General features: G+C 34.7%; 1 protein-coding gene and 1 long non-coding RNA gene across 3 annotated transcripts in view; both read right to left on the bottom strand.

Moving 5' to 3' along the window:
- Positions 1 to 1,218: 1,218 nt before the first annotated feature.
- Positions 1,219 to 5,903, bottom strand: LOC120415233 (uncharacterized). Its single transcript, XR_008212664.1, has 2 exons — positions 5,713 to 5,903; positions 1,219 to 2,029 (listed from the first exon to the last, which is right to left on the bottom strand). It is a non-coding gene; the product is annotated as an uncharacterized LOC120415233 (long non-coding RNA).
- An 8,180-nt stretch (positions 5,904 to 14,083) lies between these two features.
- LOC120414967 (titin-like) overlaps positions 14,084 to 21,040 on the bottom strand; it is a 297,990-nt gene continuing 291,033 nt past the window's right edge. For both annotated transcript variants that reach the window (XM_039576302.2, XM_039576309.2), the window contains one exon: positions 14,084 to 19,924. In XM_039576302.2, coding sequence (XP_039432236.1) covers positions 19,747 to 19,924 — 178 coding nt within the window. In that variant the 3' untranslated portion in view covers positions 14,084 to 19,746. The remainder of the gene's footprint in view (positions 19,925 to 21,040) is intronic.

Genomic DNA, 21,040 nt, shown 5'->3' with positions numbered 1-21,040 from the left:
CTACGTTCAACATAATCGCGAGAGAGCATACTTTTTTCAGCCCCACAACTTTGACATTTCCCAATCGCTCTCTTCCGTTCTCTCCCGCTCTCTCCGCAGCCCAGTGTTCGAAGAGCTACGGTCGCCATTTTGAAACTGGACGGAATCGATACGTACGTACACGATTTCCGGGCTGGTGTGCGTGCTTCGATCGGGCTGTCAAACGTGGGAGAGCGCGCGAGAGTGTGGGATGGGAGAGAAGAACTGAGAGAGAGCGCGGAGCACGGAGTGTGGTGGCAGTGATGCCAGTTGTGCAGTGGCGATAATCAGCTGGTTTTTGGGTAGTTTTTGCATTTCAGAAAGGCAATTAATTTGAAAAATGTGTTTTCAAATGCATTATTGTTTACGGAAAAACTTAAGATGCAAAAAAACAACTGAATTGTTTGTAATTGGGAACAAACCGAATGAAAGTGAAATTTAATGAGGTTCACAATGCTTTCTAAAGAAATCGTTATTTGATATCTCGCTTACTGTTTCAAAAAGTCCTTCGTACATAGGAAACCCATGGCGCATTGGTTGTTTTGAAAAAATATTCTGGATATTTAAAAATCCCTAATAGGTGATATAAAATGTATGTAAATTATATCCTTATTATTTTAAAATTTAATTTTCTAAAAATCATCGATAGTTTGACGTTTGGTCACATAAAAAAGGAACTCTTCCAAAAAACATTTTGAATGCAAATAAATAACTAGTAGACGACATTTTACGATGGATTTACTATGGTCCACTAAGAAGAAGCTGTCAAAGAAGAGACTATATGTCAAGAAAGGCTTTATGTTTATTTTTTCAAGATTAATTCCAAGTTTTTGTTGTATGTATACACAGTTTCACTGCAACTCTGGCTTAATTTTAGAACGAACGACTGAAAACATTTAATTTCGTTTATTTGGAAGTTCTCCGGAGATTTTTCCAATTTATTACATATCAACAGTAAAAGTAAAGCTGATTTAAAATGACCTTTCTTTACATTATATTTGAACGCAAGAAATAAGTCAAATAAGTCTACATAACAAGTTCAAAGTAAGGACACAGTAGTTTTACTAAACAAAGCTCCTAATGCTGGATTTGCGTTATTTAGCAGTAAAATCGATTTCTTAATCATGTTTTCCCCAATTCAACGATCATACCATGATGGAAACCCCCGTTGTCAACCTCATAAAACAAGGATCAAGGTACTTACTGATAATTTTCATGCCTCCCATGACGGGATAGTTTTGCGTCTTGTTGCCCTCCGCAAATGAGGTAGTCCTGGGCCGACCACTCATCTCCTCGCCGTCGTACGGTGCTGGTGCTGCTGATCCTGTTGAGGACGCCGTTTTGCTCTTCCGACAAAGCACTATCTGCAGCCTTCTTCACGTCGCCTAAAGCGCATACACTGCGTGTATATCCAAAACAACCGATTTATTCTTTATCTTTTTTTTCTCTGCTTTGCTTGTTTGCTGCTCTCTAGCAACTTACTTAGTTGGTTTGCACTTTTCTTACGATTCCTTTACACTCGCACTCACACTATCGCTCTCTCTCGACCTCTCCTTTGCTGGAGACCACACTAGACAAGGGGGTTGTTGATGGGAATGTTTTAACACACAGTGTCACCTCATCTATTCCAACACAATCACATGCACTTTTTCCTTGCTTTTTCGGATGCTAGTGGCAACGAAAATAAACCTTCCAAGGCAGCATGAGGGATGTGTACTTTGCGCCTGTGGCCGCGAACGAAACTTTCCACCTGATTATGCTGATTCCACATGTATTTCCGCCACTTCAAACACCGAAGATCTCTCTATTTTGGCCTCAAAATTTTCATTAACAGCTCACATTGATTGCACTGCGTACCCACTGTCATGGAATACCCGTGGTGTTGATAGCTTCTGGCTCAGCACGCGAGAGAGCAGCACTGTACGGGGGTTGCAACTAGTATATAATATTCACAAAAAGGGAAAAACACACGCACACCGTCGTACACTCCAATTGGGGTTCACTGCGATTTCTGCACGGAGACAGCACCAATACACGAAACGAAACGAGAAACAAGAAATTTAGTCGAAGGAAGAAAAAAATGTACGAGAGAATATATAAATGAAAGGAAAAAAAACTTTTCTTTCTTCGTCGCTTTTGGCCGTCGCGAGCTATTGGAAAATCGAATTTTCTCGCCAGCCCCAAATTGCGGGGAAAGTCGTCCCCGAATGCCACACACTCTTCGAACGGGGTTCAATCAATCACTGGCACAATTACGACCAACTACGCTGCTGCGCCGTTACAGGAAACTCCGAAACGAAAATCCCAATTACCCATAACACGGAAAAACGGTGCGTGTCTCCAGCCTCGAGGGCTGACCTCTTCTACACTACCAAAAATTGGGTTCTTTGCCAATAGCAGAACACTGTCGGTCGGAGCAGCAGCTGAAGCTGACGGGGGTTGTCATAGACGGACGGCGACGACGGACCTCGATGCGATATTGTGTGTGGTGTGGAAGAGAACTGGCGAGCCTTTCGCTCGCGTAGCAGTTCCACCGCAGCAGCAGCTGGCAACCGTGGCCAGTAAGCCAACTGACGTTTAAGGGCAGTGTTGGCAGATTAGGGATTGTACCTTTTTTTGTTTCAGTGATAAAGTATGTTTTGTTTACTTGGAGATCAAAACAAATGCGAGTTTTTCATATCTTTGATAAGAAAACTTTGGTTTTATTTGAGTGTTCAAGTAAAGTTATATGGTTGAATGTTACCTCTTTTCTGAAGTAACTTTACATCAATTAAACGCTAACATTTCCAAAAGCGATATTTCTCACGCAAAGTTAATGTTTATGGCGCTATTTGAAATGTTAGTGAAAGAATTTAAACATTTTTTTTAAAGATGACTAAAAATCTGTCATTATTCTCCGGTGTAGTATTATAATGATTTTTTTAGGAGGGAGCAAAAGGAGTTAAAATAAAAATTCTCAGTCATTTTTTTTACCCAGCTGAGCTAAAAAATGTTCTGAGGACAGCACAACCGAGAATTCAGCTGTTTTCAACAAAATCACAGTTTATTAATGAAATTTCGTCAATTTATTGAATCAAAATCTCGATTGCGCTGTTTTCGGCATAATTACAGATGACCTCGGAAATTTAAATTTACTGTGTGGGACATTAACACGAACATGGGTACTGAATGTTTATCTGAAAAATCGTTTCATAAAGAAATCTTGCTATCACAGCCGAGTTTAACTCAAACTATTATTTTCCACTGGTGAGCTTCGCCCACGGAAGTGCAAGGAATTGAAACACGGCAAAGCAATCACTCCCAAACTTTCGAAAGATTACCGATCAGTAAACGATTTTTTTTGTTTTCATCTCGTGAACGATTGTAATTTAATTGATTTTGTTTTGCTAAAAAACTAAAAGTGACAGGGTGCGGGCTTTGATATGCACACGGAATATGTATTGAGAGTCTACACACCAAATTTCAGCCAATCCCTCCAATTAAGAGATATCGTGGCACCCATAAAGCAACTCGGTGTTTCAAGAAAAACGCTCAGAAAGTATGACAGTTTAAAGCTAAAATCGTCTGTTACTCACTTTAATCATGAAATATCTTCATGAAACTTTCATGAGTGATTGGAAATCATCTGTTTCGTGAATTTGATCATTTTTCTGCAATATGAAATCTATGGATTTTCTAAATGTATGTAACCACTTACATGTTTGTTTGAATGAGTTTAGGCTGGTAAAACTATATTTAAAAGTTTTTTTTTTACTTCTTCAACATCGGCATAAAACATCAAAGGGCAATTTTTTTCAAAGAACTTAAAAATTTCAATAGAAATTCAAATGCAATCAGCTGAAATTAATTAAAAATGCATTTCTCTACGTTTAGAACCAGTTTTAGCATGATTGGGTTGATTTAAAAATCTTAGATTTATTTTTATTCCGTTAAAATTTTTGTTTTCCTCAAATCTTATTTTTGTTCAAAACGAATAATTGCAAAAAAAAAACGAAGTTGACTTTATAGCTGTCGGCCACCATTGCTAGTACCAACCACTAGTGTCTTCCTTTTTATCTACAAGGACTTCGCCGCCCTGGGCTCCTAAGTGTATGAAAGTATGGCACAGAGCGACGGCTCCGAATACCCATATTTGCACAAAGAATTTTAGAGCGCCCGCCGCGGGATTCAAACCGGCGACCTCTGGATAGTGAGTCCAGTGTGCGGTCCGATTGATCCACACGAGCGGGACAAAATAATTGTAAAACAACTAGTGTAAAATGCATTTTAAAACACTTTTCTCATTCAAATGTTGAGAATATGGCCTGTTATTTCACTTTCTTGATTTTTTTTCTCCAAAACAAATAAAATTGTCATTGCTTTCCAGTAAAAGACGACCAGATAAACAATTTAAAGCATTTTTGATGCTGATAATAGAGTTCGAAAGCGGCATAATTTACAATTTAGGACTTTTTGATAACTAACCCGCGAGATCAGATTTTTAGTATCTAATGAATTTTTCATCGAGACCAATAAGTAGGCTTAATTACGTTGAATTTTTTTTATGATTAGTTCAAAACAAGGCACAACAAATTTCCATATTTATGAAAAAAATAGGTTTTACCGAAAATGCCTATGAATTTAGAGATTGTTTTACATTCTAAATTCTTTAAACTTGTAATCAACAAGCATGTTTTATCTGTCCTTAATAGAAAACAGTCCAAAGAATACGAAAATACAATCCATTTTCTAATTTGAACTCATTTTAAGTGCCACATCAGTGCTATCGTAATAATTGTCAAGAAAGTTTTAAAGTTTTTGACAATTAGTTGTCACAGATAACGGTATTTTTAAATCTACAAAACCGCGGCAAATATTAATTGAAATTCTCAGTCGAATATTATTTAGAATGTATCAGTAGAAATTTATATATTCTTTAAACAGACTCTGTCTGAAAATTCAATTATTTTTTTTTTCTAATTCTGAGAATACTCTCTAAACGTCTGAAGAATGTATGAATTGAATAAATTTGCTGTTGTGCAAAATCAAATTTTCTAAATTTAATTAGGTAAAATATGATAATGTCATACCGTTGATCAAAAGTCCGTTCACTGGCACTTCCGGGCCAGGCTTCGGCATTTTTGATTTTGAATTCTTCAACCTTCCCAAAAATCTTGAATTCTTCATGAAATTCCGAATCAGACAATCTGCCAACACTGCCACCGTTAACACCCAGAGTTTTTTTTTCTTCTTTTCTTGATGAAGTCCTCTCTCCGAGGGATTTTTTTTCCTCTTGAGAAGAATGCGTAATATATTATGTTAAGGTGCTGACGACCACGGGGGAAGATCAATGCAAGAATTAAAATCCTCCTCCGTGCGCCGAAATCATGTCAGGTGAAATTAATTTGCACCTTGAGCTTTTTCTTTCCCCCGGGGGGAGCAACTCCAGCGTGATTGACACACTTTTGAGATTGGGAGGAAAATTTCCTCGCCCCAAAAACCACACCACGATCGAATCCTTGCGCCGTGTTCCGTCGTCGCTGCCGTGGTTCTTCCCTGATCTCTCTTCCTTCAGGTTGACAGTTCTCCCCCGACGTCGTCTGTCACTTGGGGAAAAAATCGGAAACGTCACTCGTAGGGACCATCGGAATCGAAAAAAAAACCACGACGTTGTTTCCGACGAATGGTTCCACTGTTCTAGCAGGTCGCACACACCGTCGGGTCGGACGGAATCAACCGTGGCCAAATCCCGTTGCTTGCGGGGTAACTTTTTCTTTTTCTCTCTCGCGCGGAACCGTTTTTTCTTTCGAACCTCCTCCGAAACGTAATTTGTCCTTTCCGGAAGGAAACGTGTACTTCCACGGGTCGTCGGTTACGAACGGCCACCGGACAGGACACACACTCGTTTTTTTCCACCTGGCACCCCGAAAGTTTTCCACAAATTAGAGCCCCACAGCGAAGAAAGACATTTTACACACCAACCGCGCCGATCTGGTCGAATTTTCCTCTGCCCGTCGTCGTCGTCAAGTAGAGCTCTTCTCGCCTCGCACTGAAACGCAACCGATCTCTCAAACACCAGCACGAAGAACGCACACACCCACACATCAACAACGAATTTCGCTCTCTCTACGGCTCTGTCTCTCTCGCGTGGGGAGAGAGCATAGCCCGCGGCAGCACCGTTTCCATGCGACGAAACGGGACATTTAATTTGCTCTCTCGCACTCCTCTCTCTCTCGCAGTCAGTCCGTGTGTGTGTGTGTGGGAGAGGAGAGCGCACACGGCAAACACACATGCGCCAAACGCTCTCACCAACACCGATGCGTTCGCGAGTTGTCAGATTTGACAGGTGAACGAGGGGATTGTTTGTCTTGTTTTACGCTGGCGAGTTGGGTGCACCCATGGTGCTCTCGTGGCGCAATAGTTTACCATCCCGCATAATCAAAAACCATCGGGGGAATAGTCCAAACTATATTACTACTAAAAGAGATGTAGTTACCACATACTTAACCATTATCATATAGTTACGGCACTATACAAAACCATAACGAAACTGATCGTCAAATGATGACGTTTTTATTGAAGTAAATCTAATGATTCTAACTATTTTTGAACTATTTGGGGTACAATAACCTTACACTAAACAGTTCGGATTGTTTAGACAACGTGACTCAACGAAAAAATGTACAAGTCCAAATAGTTCAAACAATTTATCAACTTTATTGAGAACAATATAGCAAAATTCCACAGATTTTAGATTTTTATAGTCAGAACCTGTAAGAACTAAAAACCTACTATAAATGCTATAGTAGAACACAATTGATGGCGGCCACATTTTTTTCGATAAGTTTGTATAATCCAAATAATTTGTCAACTTACATGAAGTAAAATTACTATACACCATACTATTTTGAATTAAAAATTTCTATAAGTCCAAATAGTTCAAACAATATTTCAACAGTATGGAGTACAATTACAGTTTGTTATATAATCCAACTATATGTTAAACGATTGGTACAAAAATTTCAACTTTTATCAAGTAAATTGATCACAGTCGATTCCTCTGGATGATAGAGAACCTTCAACACCCCCACTTCTCCTCAGATTATCAGAAAACTCCCCAAAAGAAGAAAAATGTTACGAGGGCTCATGAAATTGACTTTCACTATTCCAGAAAAAGTAGGCATGCTGTTCTTACCATATACCAAAAATATGTGTACTACATGGTAGACTATTACTGTTCACTATAAAATTAGTCAATTGTTTGGACTACTTGGACTTATCGAAAAATACTTGCCCCCGAGCTTGCTCCCTTCTAACACAACATGTCACCAAAACCACTGAAAAACCACCAACAGATATAGATCAATCGGATAAGGCGGCAGCAGTTCGGCAGCAACGTAAATAACATCACATATAATGGCGGTAAACATTCACCAACTATCGATAGAACTTAAAAATCAAATTTGATTATATCCGAAGTAGTTATCACAACAATTGTAGGGTTCATTTTTGCGGTCTTTTTTAAAGTGTCGGCAAAGTAGTGTCGGTAAAGTAGTTTTTCAGAAACTATATAGGGAATAGTCAATTTTTTGGGCAATGACTATTTGACGTAAAATCCAAGTTTATAAAAATATTTACATATGTATGAAAACCTCATATAGTTTTCTGCCTAACAACTAATTTCTCATATAGTAAAATCGACCAAAACTATTTTGGGAATGGAATTGATGGTTTGATATATCGTACATATATAGTTGGGTTACAATTTAATGAATGGTAGAGACCATTTGATAAATAGTTGAGTAACTATTTGTCATAAAGTAGTTATATAGTTCATGACTATGCGGGATGTTGTCCCGGAAAAGTTACAAAAATAGATTGTGACACAGCGTTTGCAAAAAAAGATCATCCATTATAAAACATCATAACTTTAAAGAATTTTGTGATACTATTTTAGAAATTTTGCTAGTTAATTGTAGTAAACTCTTAATTTTTCAATTTGAAACGGATTTTTTAAATTAATTACGATTGGCAATTGGGAAAAAAATGATAATTGGGTCCTAAAATGAAGCTTAGATTGCTGATATTATTGTTCACAGTGATAAAGCTTATTTTGCTGAGTACAATGACCCTTTGTACGACCACAAAGAGCTTAAAATTGATTTTTAAATCAATTTTGAAAAATAAACCTCGCGGTCCTTCTTGACAGAAAAGCTCCTACTTGACAGGTCGTTCCAAGGGGACCATAGTTGATCCATCGAAAAAATGTTGTCTTGTCAAAAAAAATTGCATTAAAATGAAAAAAACAGTGATCAGAAATGGTTTTTAATTGTGTTTTTTACCGTTGTACATAAAAATTGGCAAAGGGCTTTAGTACCCAATTAAACTTGTAGAGATTTTTTATGCATTTAAAAAAAATATTCCAAGGAAAATTGACAATATTGTGTGTTAATATATTGCATTGAATAAACATATTTAATTTTATGAAAAGTAATAAAAAAACATTTTAAAACATTGCACCACAGAGTAAGACAGAGTTCCCACTGCCTCTTGATTTTTGGTTCAACTTGGTGGTACATCGCACGCCTGCTACCAGCAATCCTTATGGAGCCAAAAAATTAAATGACATTTCTTCGAACTGGTCACTCTGGGTTACTCTGTGATTGCACCGTTTTCAACTTTTAGGTAGTATTGTCCGTTTCTCTCAAAGGTACACGCCGCGTGGCATTTCAGAATGTGCCGCAGACATTGGTGCCAGCGATTTTCTACACTTTTGGTGCAATATGTTTTTTACCCGGCAACAATGCCATGCGATTCGAAGAAGAAGATCAACAAAAACAAAACGTGGAGTATGGGATTTGACAGCGCGCATTTGCCGAAAGTGCGGCGCGTCGTTTCGAGGCTGATTTGCCGCGTGTCTTTTTCGGGAATACGCGCAATAATCTTGGTGATAAATAGAGAAAATGCGTGACGTGATTTTCGAATGATCCCCCTTTGTTTACATCTACAAACTAGGAGGCTGTTCAAGCACAAGCATGACGAACAGTAAATTGGTTCCACTTTGACAGTTCAAAATTGAGGCCGTTTTGCGAACCACTATTCAGCACCCAGGTAGTTATGTAAAAAATTTATGAAATTTTCTGATTTTTTTATATTTAAATATTTTCAAAATATTGAAGCAGCCATTTATGATAGTGAATTTTCACAATTTAAAGGGCTGCGTAAAATTCACGATTGCAATCAACAGTTTTAAAAAAATTGTTTGACGAAAACAAAAATAGCTGAAAAAACTATCGTATCGTACATATTTTTTTAAATTTCCATCGATTTCCATAGATATTTTGATGTTTTATTTTTTTTTCAATTTTTAAATTTAGTTTAGGTCGTTGTAAATATTTTTCAAAGTTATGTCGCCCCCCCCCCCTTCAAAATTGGTCTGAAAATCAGGGGGCAAAAAACAAATTTTCTGAAAAACTTAAAAATTTCCATGAAAATAGAAGTCTAATCAACGGAAAACAGTTTACAATGAATTTTTCTGCATTAATAATAATATTTAGCATGTTTGGGCTTGTTTAAAAATGTATTGAATTTTTATGAAATTCCAATGTACAGCACCGCAAAAAATTTATTTTTCGCGATAAATAAAATTTTCGTCAATACTTAGATATTTTGGAAACTAATGATGGCAAAACAACTGAACAGGTGTATAGTACATTTAAAAACATTTTTTCATTAAAATGTTGAAACCATGGCTCGTAATTTCATTTTTTATACTTTTTTTTTTGCGCCCCCCTCGACTTTGGTCAGAGTCGTGTGACATAAACTTCAAACAATATTTTCAACGGCCTTACATGTGATCTCTATATTTTGTTTGATTATTTCAGAGTTTTTAAATCAATACTTTTTTTAAATTGACTGCCTAAATATTGTGACAAATATTTAAAAGATTGCTCAGAATTAAAATTTTTATTGGAAATTTAAGTGCAATAAACTGAAATTGATTAAAAATGCACTCCTTTGCGTTTAGAAACATTTTTAGCATGCTTGGGTTGATTTAAAAATCTCTTGAATTAAAAAAAATTATGATTAGTATCGCAAAAAGTTTTATTTGCATTTTTTTGTTTTTGTCAATCATACATTTTTTCAAACTAATAATTGCAATACAATTGAACTGGTTATTATTTTTTTTACTTTTTTCAATAACCAATGATGGCATTCGATTCAGCAGTCAATTTTACGTTAAAACATACAAAAGTCTAGTTTATGTTGATCGCCCTGACCTACAAAAATTGACAAAAATGACTACGCAACTCGAGGGGATGCATGAACCCAGTCACGAAATATTCTAGCAGAGCTGGTTCTGTCAGAATCCTGCTAGAACGGTCGAACATTTCTGCTAGAATTCTGTAAGAATATCCAGCTCTGTAAGAACTCTGCTAGAATCCTGCTAGAACGCCGTGACTGGGAAGTTTGAGCACAAAGAAAAAAAAATTCTAAACAGGTTTTCTGCTATGTTTTTGTTAATGCCAATGCATTTTTGCATTATTTTAAGTCAATTGAAATTGTACTACAGTAAATTTAGTTTTTAAACGAGGTAAACAATAATTTTCTTAAGAAATTATTGAGCCCTTCTACATAGTTAAGTCAAGAAATCTCAGCTGCGACAGTGGCGCCGCCAAGCGTAATTTTTTGATGCAATATTGTTTGCAGCACATTTTGTTAGTGCTGCATTGTTTACACAAAAGTTCGAGCCTAGATGTAACATCTGTTCTCTGTGACCTCAAGTCTCAAGAAACAGGTGCATTTTGTTTTTTTTCAAAAATATTTAGACATAGCCGAATAGTTTTTGTCCAAAGTTTGTATGGAGAATTAAGGCGGTTCGTCCCTTTTGCATATGTAACGTCACGCTACATATTTGCTCGTAGAACAGCAATCGAAACGTTAAATCCTTAGCCAAATGTTGATTCTTATGGCAAATTTAACGTACTTTCAGAATCTGTAAAAAATATTGAGATGTTTTCTTTGAAATTTTCGAGTTACAGCGAAAAAAACTGATTTCCGTAACGGTTATTTGAGAAAAACAAACATAATTTCTTTTGAAATCACCAACGTCTAGTAAATCACCCTGCTGTCATTGAGAGGGACGCTTTGTTATGATTCGTTTTTCTTCGCCGAATGTAGGGGAAATATACCCTTTCTAATCAAACACCTATCTTCGTCATATGGAGAGTTTGATGCTCGATTAAAGCTCCAAAAATGCTATTTAGGCTGTAAACTTACCAGCAACAGCACCGCCTCGAGTAAGCACGCAAATGTATGCCACTTACTGGCCAAAAAGATCAAATTTAATGCACTTTTGATCATAATTTCTATTTTGCGAGACCATTTCTCATCATTTTGGTGGCACACACATCCACACGCAAGATCAGAGGTTAACTGCTTAACGAAAGTCACCATCAATATCTTTTCACTTGCGCTAACGATTTCAAAGCGCTTAAGATATAAAATTGCTTCCAACTACCGGCTACATGTTCTTTTGACCGTTACTTAGTCACTCTTTTGAAAAATAATCCCGAAACATGTAAATAATTAGCAAGCGCCATCAAAAAAACAAACGCGCTTAGTCTTTTGACGTTTCAATTTTGACCATCCATTCTAATCGAAGGCTGAAGAAAACCGAGCGAGAAGCGAAGGCAAATAAAGAACAAAGGGTGGCCACCAACACCACCAACATGCTGGTGCAACGCCTGTTGGAGAAAGCAAGTGCTGCCATGAAACTTTCGCTATAAATGCTACTTTTCGTGAGTATTCGCTTAAAATTTCATCAATTTTGGCAGCACTAAGCAGACCCAAAAGAGCGCTGGAAGAAAAAAAAAAAGAACTAAGCTGAAAATAGAAAAATGAGCGTGGCCCAATGCACTCGACTGATTAGAATGCATTTTTGAAATATTTTTTTTCAAATGCTTGTAAAAGGAATTGCATAACTTTTAATAAAAGTGAAAATAAACAGAAATGTTCACAAAAAGTTGCTTTACTCGTTGGTGTACTTGGTTTTAGTGAATTTCAAGGAACAATCCTGATTATCCAGCATCATTCAAACATGACCGCTTATTAGGGTTAAAATGGGCATATTTCCCCTACATGGCGCTTTTTTCATGATGTTTTTTTTTCGTCACGAGATTCATGTAGTCTTTTATTTGACAGGTTGTCAGGGCTATATAAACAGGGACTGCTGATGAAAGAGATTTTGTTTATATTACTTTATTTAAAATCATGAAGTAACTTTTGCTCATTTTTGGTGGAGAGGTAGCTTATTAGGAGTACTTTCAGAATATGCAATAACCCAGAAAGTGTCAATTTGTACATGATGCCTCTTGAAATGTTACCGTCGATATATATATTTTCGTTCGTTGTGCTAACTATTTGACTACCATTTTATTTTGAAAGTAGAATTACAAATTAAATTAGGACAAGAATAAGAACATTTCTTCATAATATTACTTTTGATCTTTAACATCAGGCCTTGCATCAGGCTTTTTTGGATATTTAAGATTTTTTATAAGTCCCGTGAAATTATTACCATATGTGATGATTTAATTTAAAAGTTCTTTTTTCGAAATTTTTCAGATTTTGTTGCAGATTATATTTTTGCTTCTTGATTTTAATGAACAGCCAAAACAACACGGTAATAGAAAACACAAGCAAAATTACTTAAAATCCCAATCAATGGGCTTTTATTTATCTTCAAAACAGTAGTTTATGCAACAAGGAAGATTTTTTCAGCAAGAGTCCCATTTGGATAAACATGACGAGAGCTGAAAAATAAATGAATTTTTCACCGAGTTCAATGCAAACATTTTTTGGTTTTTCGAAAAGCAATAAATTTTTATGTCAAATGTCCATGTAATAAGTCAATTTATCATTCTATTTAGCTTTGAAAATTAAACCAACAGTTCGAGATATCGTCAGTTGAAAATTGCTGGCTGACACTTGGAAAAAATAATTTATATCGATTCGAGTTATTTGTGAGGCTGTATCTCAGAAATTAATTGCTCAATTTTCAAAGTACCACAGATAAACGGTAGAAATATTCTTAGATTTAGAAAAAAATGTTTTCAGAGGTGCTTTGCTTTCCTGATAACATCTTTAAAATAAAAAATAAAAAATCGAGGTGAAAATAAAAGTTTGACTAGAAAGAGAAAGAAGATCTGATGCAAACAAACCAACTTCTGTGGCACTCCAAAAATCCATTTTTCAACCAATTTTTGATCTTTAAAATGCATTGGAAAGAAGAACTCTTAAAATTTTAGAAAATTATAGGGTTGGAAGTTTGACTTGTTTTATGTGACTTTGCCAATGTTTTTAAAACAACTTGGGCTGTGTTTTCAACTAACATTTCCTTTATTTTAAGTAAAAAGAAGTATCCAGTAATGTGTGTAGTGTCCCAGATTATGCCTCTACGCCTTTTATTTACAATTTAAATGATGATAGTGCCATTCTATAGCAGAAAATGTGAAAAACAAGCAAAAAATTTAAAAAGTTACTGTAAAAACGTGAAAAAATTAGATAGGCAAAATGTAATTATATTAGGTGGTAGAATAGGCCAAATACTACCAAACGCAAAGATAAACTAAGCAAGATAAATGAAAATTAAAATACTAAAAATAAAACAAGAAAAACATAAAACAAGAGAAGCAAAGTTTTTCGTAGAACAAAAGTTGCACAAAATGACCTCCTGAACACGGGAAAAATAAAAAAAAATCGACAAAAAATTTGGGCAGTAGAGGGTTAAGGTTTGTGTTCTTCAAAAGAAATTAAATACCTACCAAGAAAACGGACATTTCTCAATTCAAATAATTAAAAACCAACAGTTTTGTTTCATTTTGCTCATCGTATATTTTTTGATGTAGTTTCCAATGTTACTTGCCACAGTCGTGGCGACATAGTTTTTTCTTGTTGTTGTTGTTGTTTTAATTCTCAGTTTTCATTTCATCAATCTTGTTTTTCACCATTCAGTATGGCGTGTTTTCTTTTCATTTTGTGTGTGTATGCTTTTTCGATTACTCATTCTAAAACCATGTTACAATTAGTTTAGTTTTGTTTTTTCATTACTTAATCCGATTCGCTTTTTCCTAGTATGTTTCAGTATGTTTTCCTTTAACGGTACTCGCAAATCAAAACGGGTTAGTGTTTACATGTTTAAAATGGATCTTTACAAAGGATGGGTGGGGTCAACTTAGGGCTTAAAATCTTAAAACTAATCCTTGAACTAATGTTCTAAACTATACAAAAGAAAGGCGCGGGGTTTGTTCAACTGACGAGATTATTCCACATACTGAACCCAAACTGGGACAAACTAGCGCGCTGGTACTTAAAATCCCTATGCCACTGAGGAAAGGAGGAGAATCTACTACGCGACTTTACTTAGAATTTAATAGTATTTAACAACATGAATAGAATAAAACTAGCGTGTCAGTATTTGTTTGTTTTTCTGTGTCAGAATATTTCCCACTAAATGTTTAGATTTCGATTACTTTTTTTTTACTGGGTTTTGTTCCTGCTGATTATTCTACTAGAGGCTCCAAATGCTGTCGAAACTTGAAATTTTGCTTTTATTTATGCTCGCTTTTTGTTGCTAGAGTTCGGATTTCCAGAACGGGAAGTCTGGAAAAAGGTTGGAGAAAAGTTTGCTTCCTGTGGTAAACGAAACCGACCGACCGATTGAATTGCATTCGTCAGGAGGGGACTTTGGCCCTGGAAAAAGGTGGTTGATGAGGGGTTCACCGTGCTAAAAGGGATTGTAGGTTGTTTCATTCGTAAATGTGTGGTATTTTTAGTTTAGGTAATTGTGTAATTGTCCTTTCCTATTCTACTTACACTTTCATTGTTGTTTGTTCACTAGTTGTTTTTTCTTGTTACTGTATAATTGTATATATTTTTCTTGTGTGTGTGTTTGCGTGTTTCCACGTTTTATTACTTTAATATATAATAATATTTTGTTTAATATACTCAGCTTTTCTTCTTGTTTAATTTAATTTTCTCTGATAGTTAATTTCAAATAATAAGGTACTGATACTTATTACCCATGTAGTATTTAGCGATAACAATTACTATTAGTTTGCTTGGTTTTGCGCCCCCACTGTTTTTATTTATTGTGACTGTTTTTTGTTGTTTGTTTTAAACTTGCCTTAACTAAATTGTTTAAATTTCGCACTGCTCGCAAAGAATTATTTTAAATGTCGAGTTTTTCTTTTTCTAAGGAAACTGGGTTGAAAATGTTGGGTAATTTTGTGTGTGGCAATTCAGGTTGTAATCGATGACAGTTACATCTAATCTATAACAATAACGTTAAAATTACCGTCATCGTCATCGACCTCTGATTATTTTGTCTCCCAAATTTTCGTCAATTGTTTACGAAAATGAGATAAAGATAAAGATGTTTTTTTTCAAACTTTAGTAACTTTTATATCAATGCAATCCAAATGAATTCCGAAAAAAACTGTTATATTGTGTCAATTCAAAAACGTGTCGAAAAGTTTTTTTTTTAGAAACAAGTGCTGAAAAGTTGAAATAATACTTTTGAGCTTTACATAAATTTAGAATGCTGGAACCACGAAAATCATCTAGAAAATTTATATTTTTAATTCTTTGATATTTTGAATTTTTTGAATTGAATTTTCATTGCTCAATTGGGTTCTAAAATTAAGCTTAAATTTGTGATATTATTGTTCACAACGATAAAGCTTATTTTTCTGAGTGCAATAAACTTTTAACTAAATTTGTAAAAATTAACATCGTGGCCCTTCTTGTAAAAAGAATCCTACTTGACAGCTCGGCTTTCTAGTTAGAAATTCATCAACATATTCAAAGTATGTTTGCATGACAGCTGCGGGTTTGTTTGCATCAGATCTGCTATCTCTTTCTAGTTCTTAGTTTTTTGTCATGCGACTTCTAGCTGGTGTTTGACTTACTGCCCTATATGTCCGCAAACATATTTCGCAGGTACAGTTATTATTTTTTTTCACCGGGCCTAGATTTAAAATTTAAAATTTTTGCTTTTGCAGTTTTTTTCACTGGTTTTGAAAACATAGAATTTACAGGTTTATAGATTAGATTGGTTTATAGATCTCAAATTACTCATTTTGCATGAATTTTCTTCAAAAACTATTTTTTTAAAACAAAAAAATACTCTTTTTTTTAAAACAGGCGATATGTTTGTTGAACATAGTCACAATTGCTCTTATTTTAAGAATTAAAATTTTCGCAAATTTTTAATAAAATTACAATTTTGAAATAGGCAATATTGCTTTTCAACATTTATATGGATGTTGAAAATGCATTTTTTTAACTAATTTAAATGTATTTTTTTAGTTTTAAATGTAATTATTCTTAGCATTCTATTTTTTACGAAACCAAAAAAAAAAAAATAATATTCATAGATTTTCACAAAATTGTTATTATTTTTGACATGGTGATTGAAATTTTCCAGCCAGATTTTCAAAATTTCGAACCAAAAAGTATCGCAAAATGTTTTGATGCAACTATAAAAAATAGCAAAATATCAATGAATTTATGGAAATATAATTTTCCGTTCAAAAATTCAAAATCTGTTCAAATATTGAAAAGTTTTTATTTAATTAAACACGCATTAGCAAAGGACGTATTGGAATATGACGAACAAACTTTTTTGACAGTTTGACAGTTTGCCTGCCTTTGTTTGCAGAAACGTCAGCCTGCATACATTTGGCTTTGCTTGCGAGTTTGCCGCATACAAGTTTGAGGGTTTGTTTGTTTGCCATAGTCTAATACCTCCTTAATCGTTATAAGTGTATCTTGAATAGTTTACAATCGATTTTTCAAGCCCTTTTTTTTGGAAATTTTGAAATACTTCAAATAAAATACGTTTTTGTTAACGTTTCTTTTTCTGGTATTTTTACAGTACTCTCTTTAAATTAAATCGCAATTAATCAAATAAATAATCAAAGGCATATTTGGCATGTTATTTAAAAGTTGTTTGGTTATGAAATTTTATAAAAAAACACAATATTCTAAGAAAACCTTTGAAAACAGGGAAAATATGATGCAATTTTTTAAAAGGACCTTGAACAGAAAAATCAATCAAATTATAATTCGTGATAAATTTGGCTTTATATCAAACATGTCATTAATTTTTGCTGTTGTTTTTTTTAATCGCTTCGCTTTTATAAATAAATTAAATTGATTACCCTCGAAAGCATTATAACATCCATTAAAAAAAATGCTTTCAAAGGTTGGGGAATAATTATTAAAAAATAGACGCCAAGTATGAATAATATCAAAGTTATCCAAATGTTATTGCAATAACAAATTTTGTTATTTTCGTGATATTTCTCCATTAAATTATCCTGTTATAGGATTTGGCCGACCATCCCAACTAAAACTCAAGCAAAACAACGTAAATCAACTGGAGTAAATCTGGAATACAGTCTGAATAGGGACAGTAGTTATTGGAGTACAAAGCCTCAAATTAAGAAATCGAAGAAATTTGAAGTGTTTTTGACAAAAATAGTTAAAAATATAAAAATACAATGCATATATTTAACATTAACAGCTTTGCCCCCGATTATTATTGACGAATAATTGTATCACGGAGTGTTTAATCAGAGGTCGAAACGATGAAGATAATATAATCGTCCTCGTCAGTGATCCTGGAGGATATAGTTGTAACAACCGTCGTAGAATTTTGAAAAAAAAATCTCTGAGAGAGCTTCTCGCTCTCAAGAGAGAAGAAAAAACTCTCTCCATGAGAATCTGTTTCTTGTGCTTTTTTACTCATTTGTACACTCATCCCTCATATTCGGAACAGTTTACAGATCGGCCAATGTTCAAAAAATCATAGAAAATCGATAATTGAACTTAATGTCTCACTTTTACCTTCATTTTAAAGCTTTTCTTGCGATCTTTCGAATGCTGTATCAAACAACTTAAAATTTTAACTTTTATATCAAGTTTTTTGAGAAACACTTTGACCCTTGAAATCCACAAATTTGGAACACTTTTTTCTTACGGATGTAAACAAACTTTGGTTCTCTCTAGGAGTACATATTTTTTACAAAATAATGACTTCACACACTGCAACCAATAAAACTCATGCTTAGTAATGTTTTATGAATGGTCTAATAACTTTTTTTGTGAAAACATCAGTTAAACTCAAGTGTTCCACAATTGTGGGAGGCACAATAACATCCCACAATCATGGAACATGCAATTTGGAGGCAGTGTTTTGCTGCTCTGTATAAAATTGTCTTGAAATGAAGTTTTTTGTTCAAAAAGTACTACTTTTATTAGTGAAATAGCAAGAGAATGTCCAAATAAAGGTCCTAAAAATAGCGGGGTCGACAGAAGAGTTGCATTTTGCATCCTATTGACAAATTACCACAAAAGTGTTCCGAATTTGTGGGTGTTCCGAATATGTGGGATGACTGTATCTCTTTTGTTGAATTTCCAAACAATTTGTCTTGTTGTTCAAGGGTTTGAAAGAGACCAAATGTACGGAAATGTAATTCTTACGGAGAGAGATTTTTCCATAATCTCTGTTTGTTTTTCAATTCTTTTTAATCCTTCACAAACTAATTGAGGCTTTCAGAAAAAGTCGTTTTGATTTTGAACTGCTGGAAAAATTTCACACTACAATGCTTTTTTTATTGTATATAACTAATTCAAACAAACCGTCGACCCACCACAAATGTTTGTGCGCCAAACGAGGAATTCAATTCGCAACCTAAACGCAAACGCTTTCGTCCTAACATTCTGTTTCTAAACTGGTACTTTAATTCAATATCGCCGCTGATGTGTCTTTGTTTTTTGCTTCTTCTTTTTTTTGGTTAGTTAATTTCAGTTTGTTGTTGCCAAATTACTTCATGCCTACAAGTTTATTTTTTGTGTGTCCTAAATTGCCTTGCCACTAACAATAAATATCGTTCAAAAGTTTTTTGTTTTATTTCTCGCTTGATGTTTAATATTGTTTAGTTTTGCTTAGTTACTGTGTGTGTGTTACTGTTTGCCTTTAGAATAGATTTTGATTTTGCTTGCTTAACACATACTTTTCTGTGCTGTGTAAACTTTGAGGGAAATAATATGTATAAAGGAAGTGTATATACAAATAATATTATTAACTGTTGTAAAGCAATAACAAAATATATAAAGCACTTGAAAGTAAATATGTAAAGTTGTAAAACGAGCAGTAAAATATATACATTCAAAAAAGATTATAAATAATACAGTAGTTAAAAAAAAAGAAATCGAGCCAAGAAAAAAAAACCTAGTTGCTGAAGATAAATAATAGCGGCAAAAAGTACGTAAAAGTTACGATTTTGGAATTGCTGCGTTGATTTTCCCTAAAATTTGTTAGACGTCTGTTAGACGCTTTCTTCTACCATTCCATGAATGCTTGTTTTTCCCCCTCTCCCAAATCTTCCCCTGGACTAGAACTCGCTAAAACAAGTGCAATAATTAAATAACTGGAAAGGGGGTGGTTGTGGGGGGAATTCTTGGAGTCACTTGCTCCACCTTCGGCCAATCCCAACACATTCATTTGCGGATATGTGATTTGCTGCTGATTGTTGTTGCTTCCGGTTGTTGTTGATTTTCCGACAATGGTACAGTTAAAGTTGTTGAAGAAGCAGCCAAAGGCGCTACCTCCTGCTGCTGCTGATGGCCGGGTGGTTTTGGCGCCGACGGAGCTCGGCGTTCGACCACCAGACGCCGGCACTAGGAGGGCTGTTTGAGCAGGCGCTTCAGCCGGAACTCGTACACGCGCTGGCAGTACATGACCAGCTCGGGCGACACGATCGAGGGCGGCAGGCGCGGGTTCTCGCGCCGCAGCGGCGGCACGATCGACGGCTGCTCGTCGATGTTCTCCTCGAAGCCGCGCAGCTGGCGGCGGAATCTGCGAGAGGAGAAAAGGGTGAATTGAATTAAATTATGTTTGAATTTTACAAAACACCGCTAAAAATATCAAAACCATAATGTATGAAAAAGTTTAACATCTCAATGAAAAAATATTGAGGATCAGGCAAATTTATCCAAAGTTTTTCGCACTTAAGTGAAACCTTCATCTCATTTTAAAGTCACATATCGTGGATTACGATCAAATTAATTTTCAAAAACGATTTACTGTACTTTGATAAAATGGCATAGGCATTTTTGATAAGTCATAATTACTAACAGCCGGATATCCTCGTCAAAAGTAATTTGAACATAAAAAAGAATTAGTAGAATCTTAAATGGGCGAAATTTGTAATTTTTTGTGAAAATTTCAATCAAATGGATTTTAGTCCATTTTGTGTTTATTTTGTATCCATGATTCGGAATTTGATTTTGTAACACTGATTTTTTTTTTTCAAATATAGAACAAAATCACGAAATTTTGATTAGGACTAATGAGCAATTCTCTACGGAATCGGTATTTTTTCTTTAATTTTAATTTTTGTATTTTTTAATCCGGCTGAAACTTTGTTGGTGCCTTCGGTATGCCCAAAGAAGCCATTTTCCATCAATAGTTTGTCCATATCTAGAGTTTTTTTTTGTGAAAAGGTCCTATAAGCTATTGTCTTTCATATGTGCAAATTTGGCAGCTGCCCATACAAAAATGATTTATGATACATAATTCGAAAATCTGTATCTTTGGAAGGATTTTTTTTTATCGATTTGGCGTCTGCGGCAAAGTTGGAGGTATGGATAAGGACTACATTGAAAAAATATGATACCATAAAAGTTACCTAAAAATGGCTATAACTTGAAAACGATGCACTTTATCAAAATTTCGTTAAATTACTTTTTGATTGCAAATTTGATGTTACATCGAAAGAAAAGTTGAACAATTTTTGCTGACAATTTTTCAATTTAAAAAAAAGCAGTATAAAAGATTTTTTGCCCATTCTAGAAATTTCTGAAAAGTTGGCTCTTGATGTCCCCTAAAACATATCAGAAAATGAAAAAAAAAAAGGGTTTTTTTGCAAATCAAGTTTTAGTAACAAAAAGTGAAATTAAAAATCACCCAATT

The sequence above is a fragment of the Culex pipiens genome, chromosome 3 (genome assembly GCF_016801865.2).
Source record: "Culex pipiens pallens isolate TS chromosome 3, TS_CPP_V2, whole genome shotgun sequence".
NCBI classification, from domain to species: Eukaryota; Metazoa; Arthropoda; class Insecta; order Diptera; family Culicidae; genus Culex; species Culex pipiens.
The sequence above is the reverse complement of the archived record's forward strand: the minus strand, read 5'-3'. Positions and strand labels throughout refer to the sequence as shown.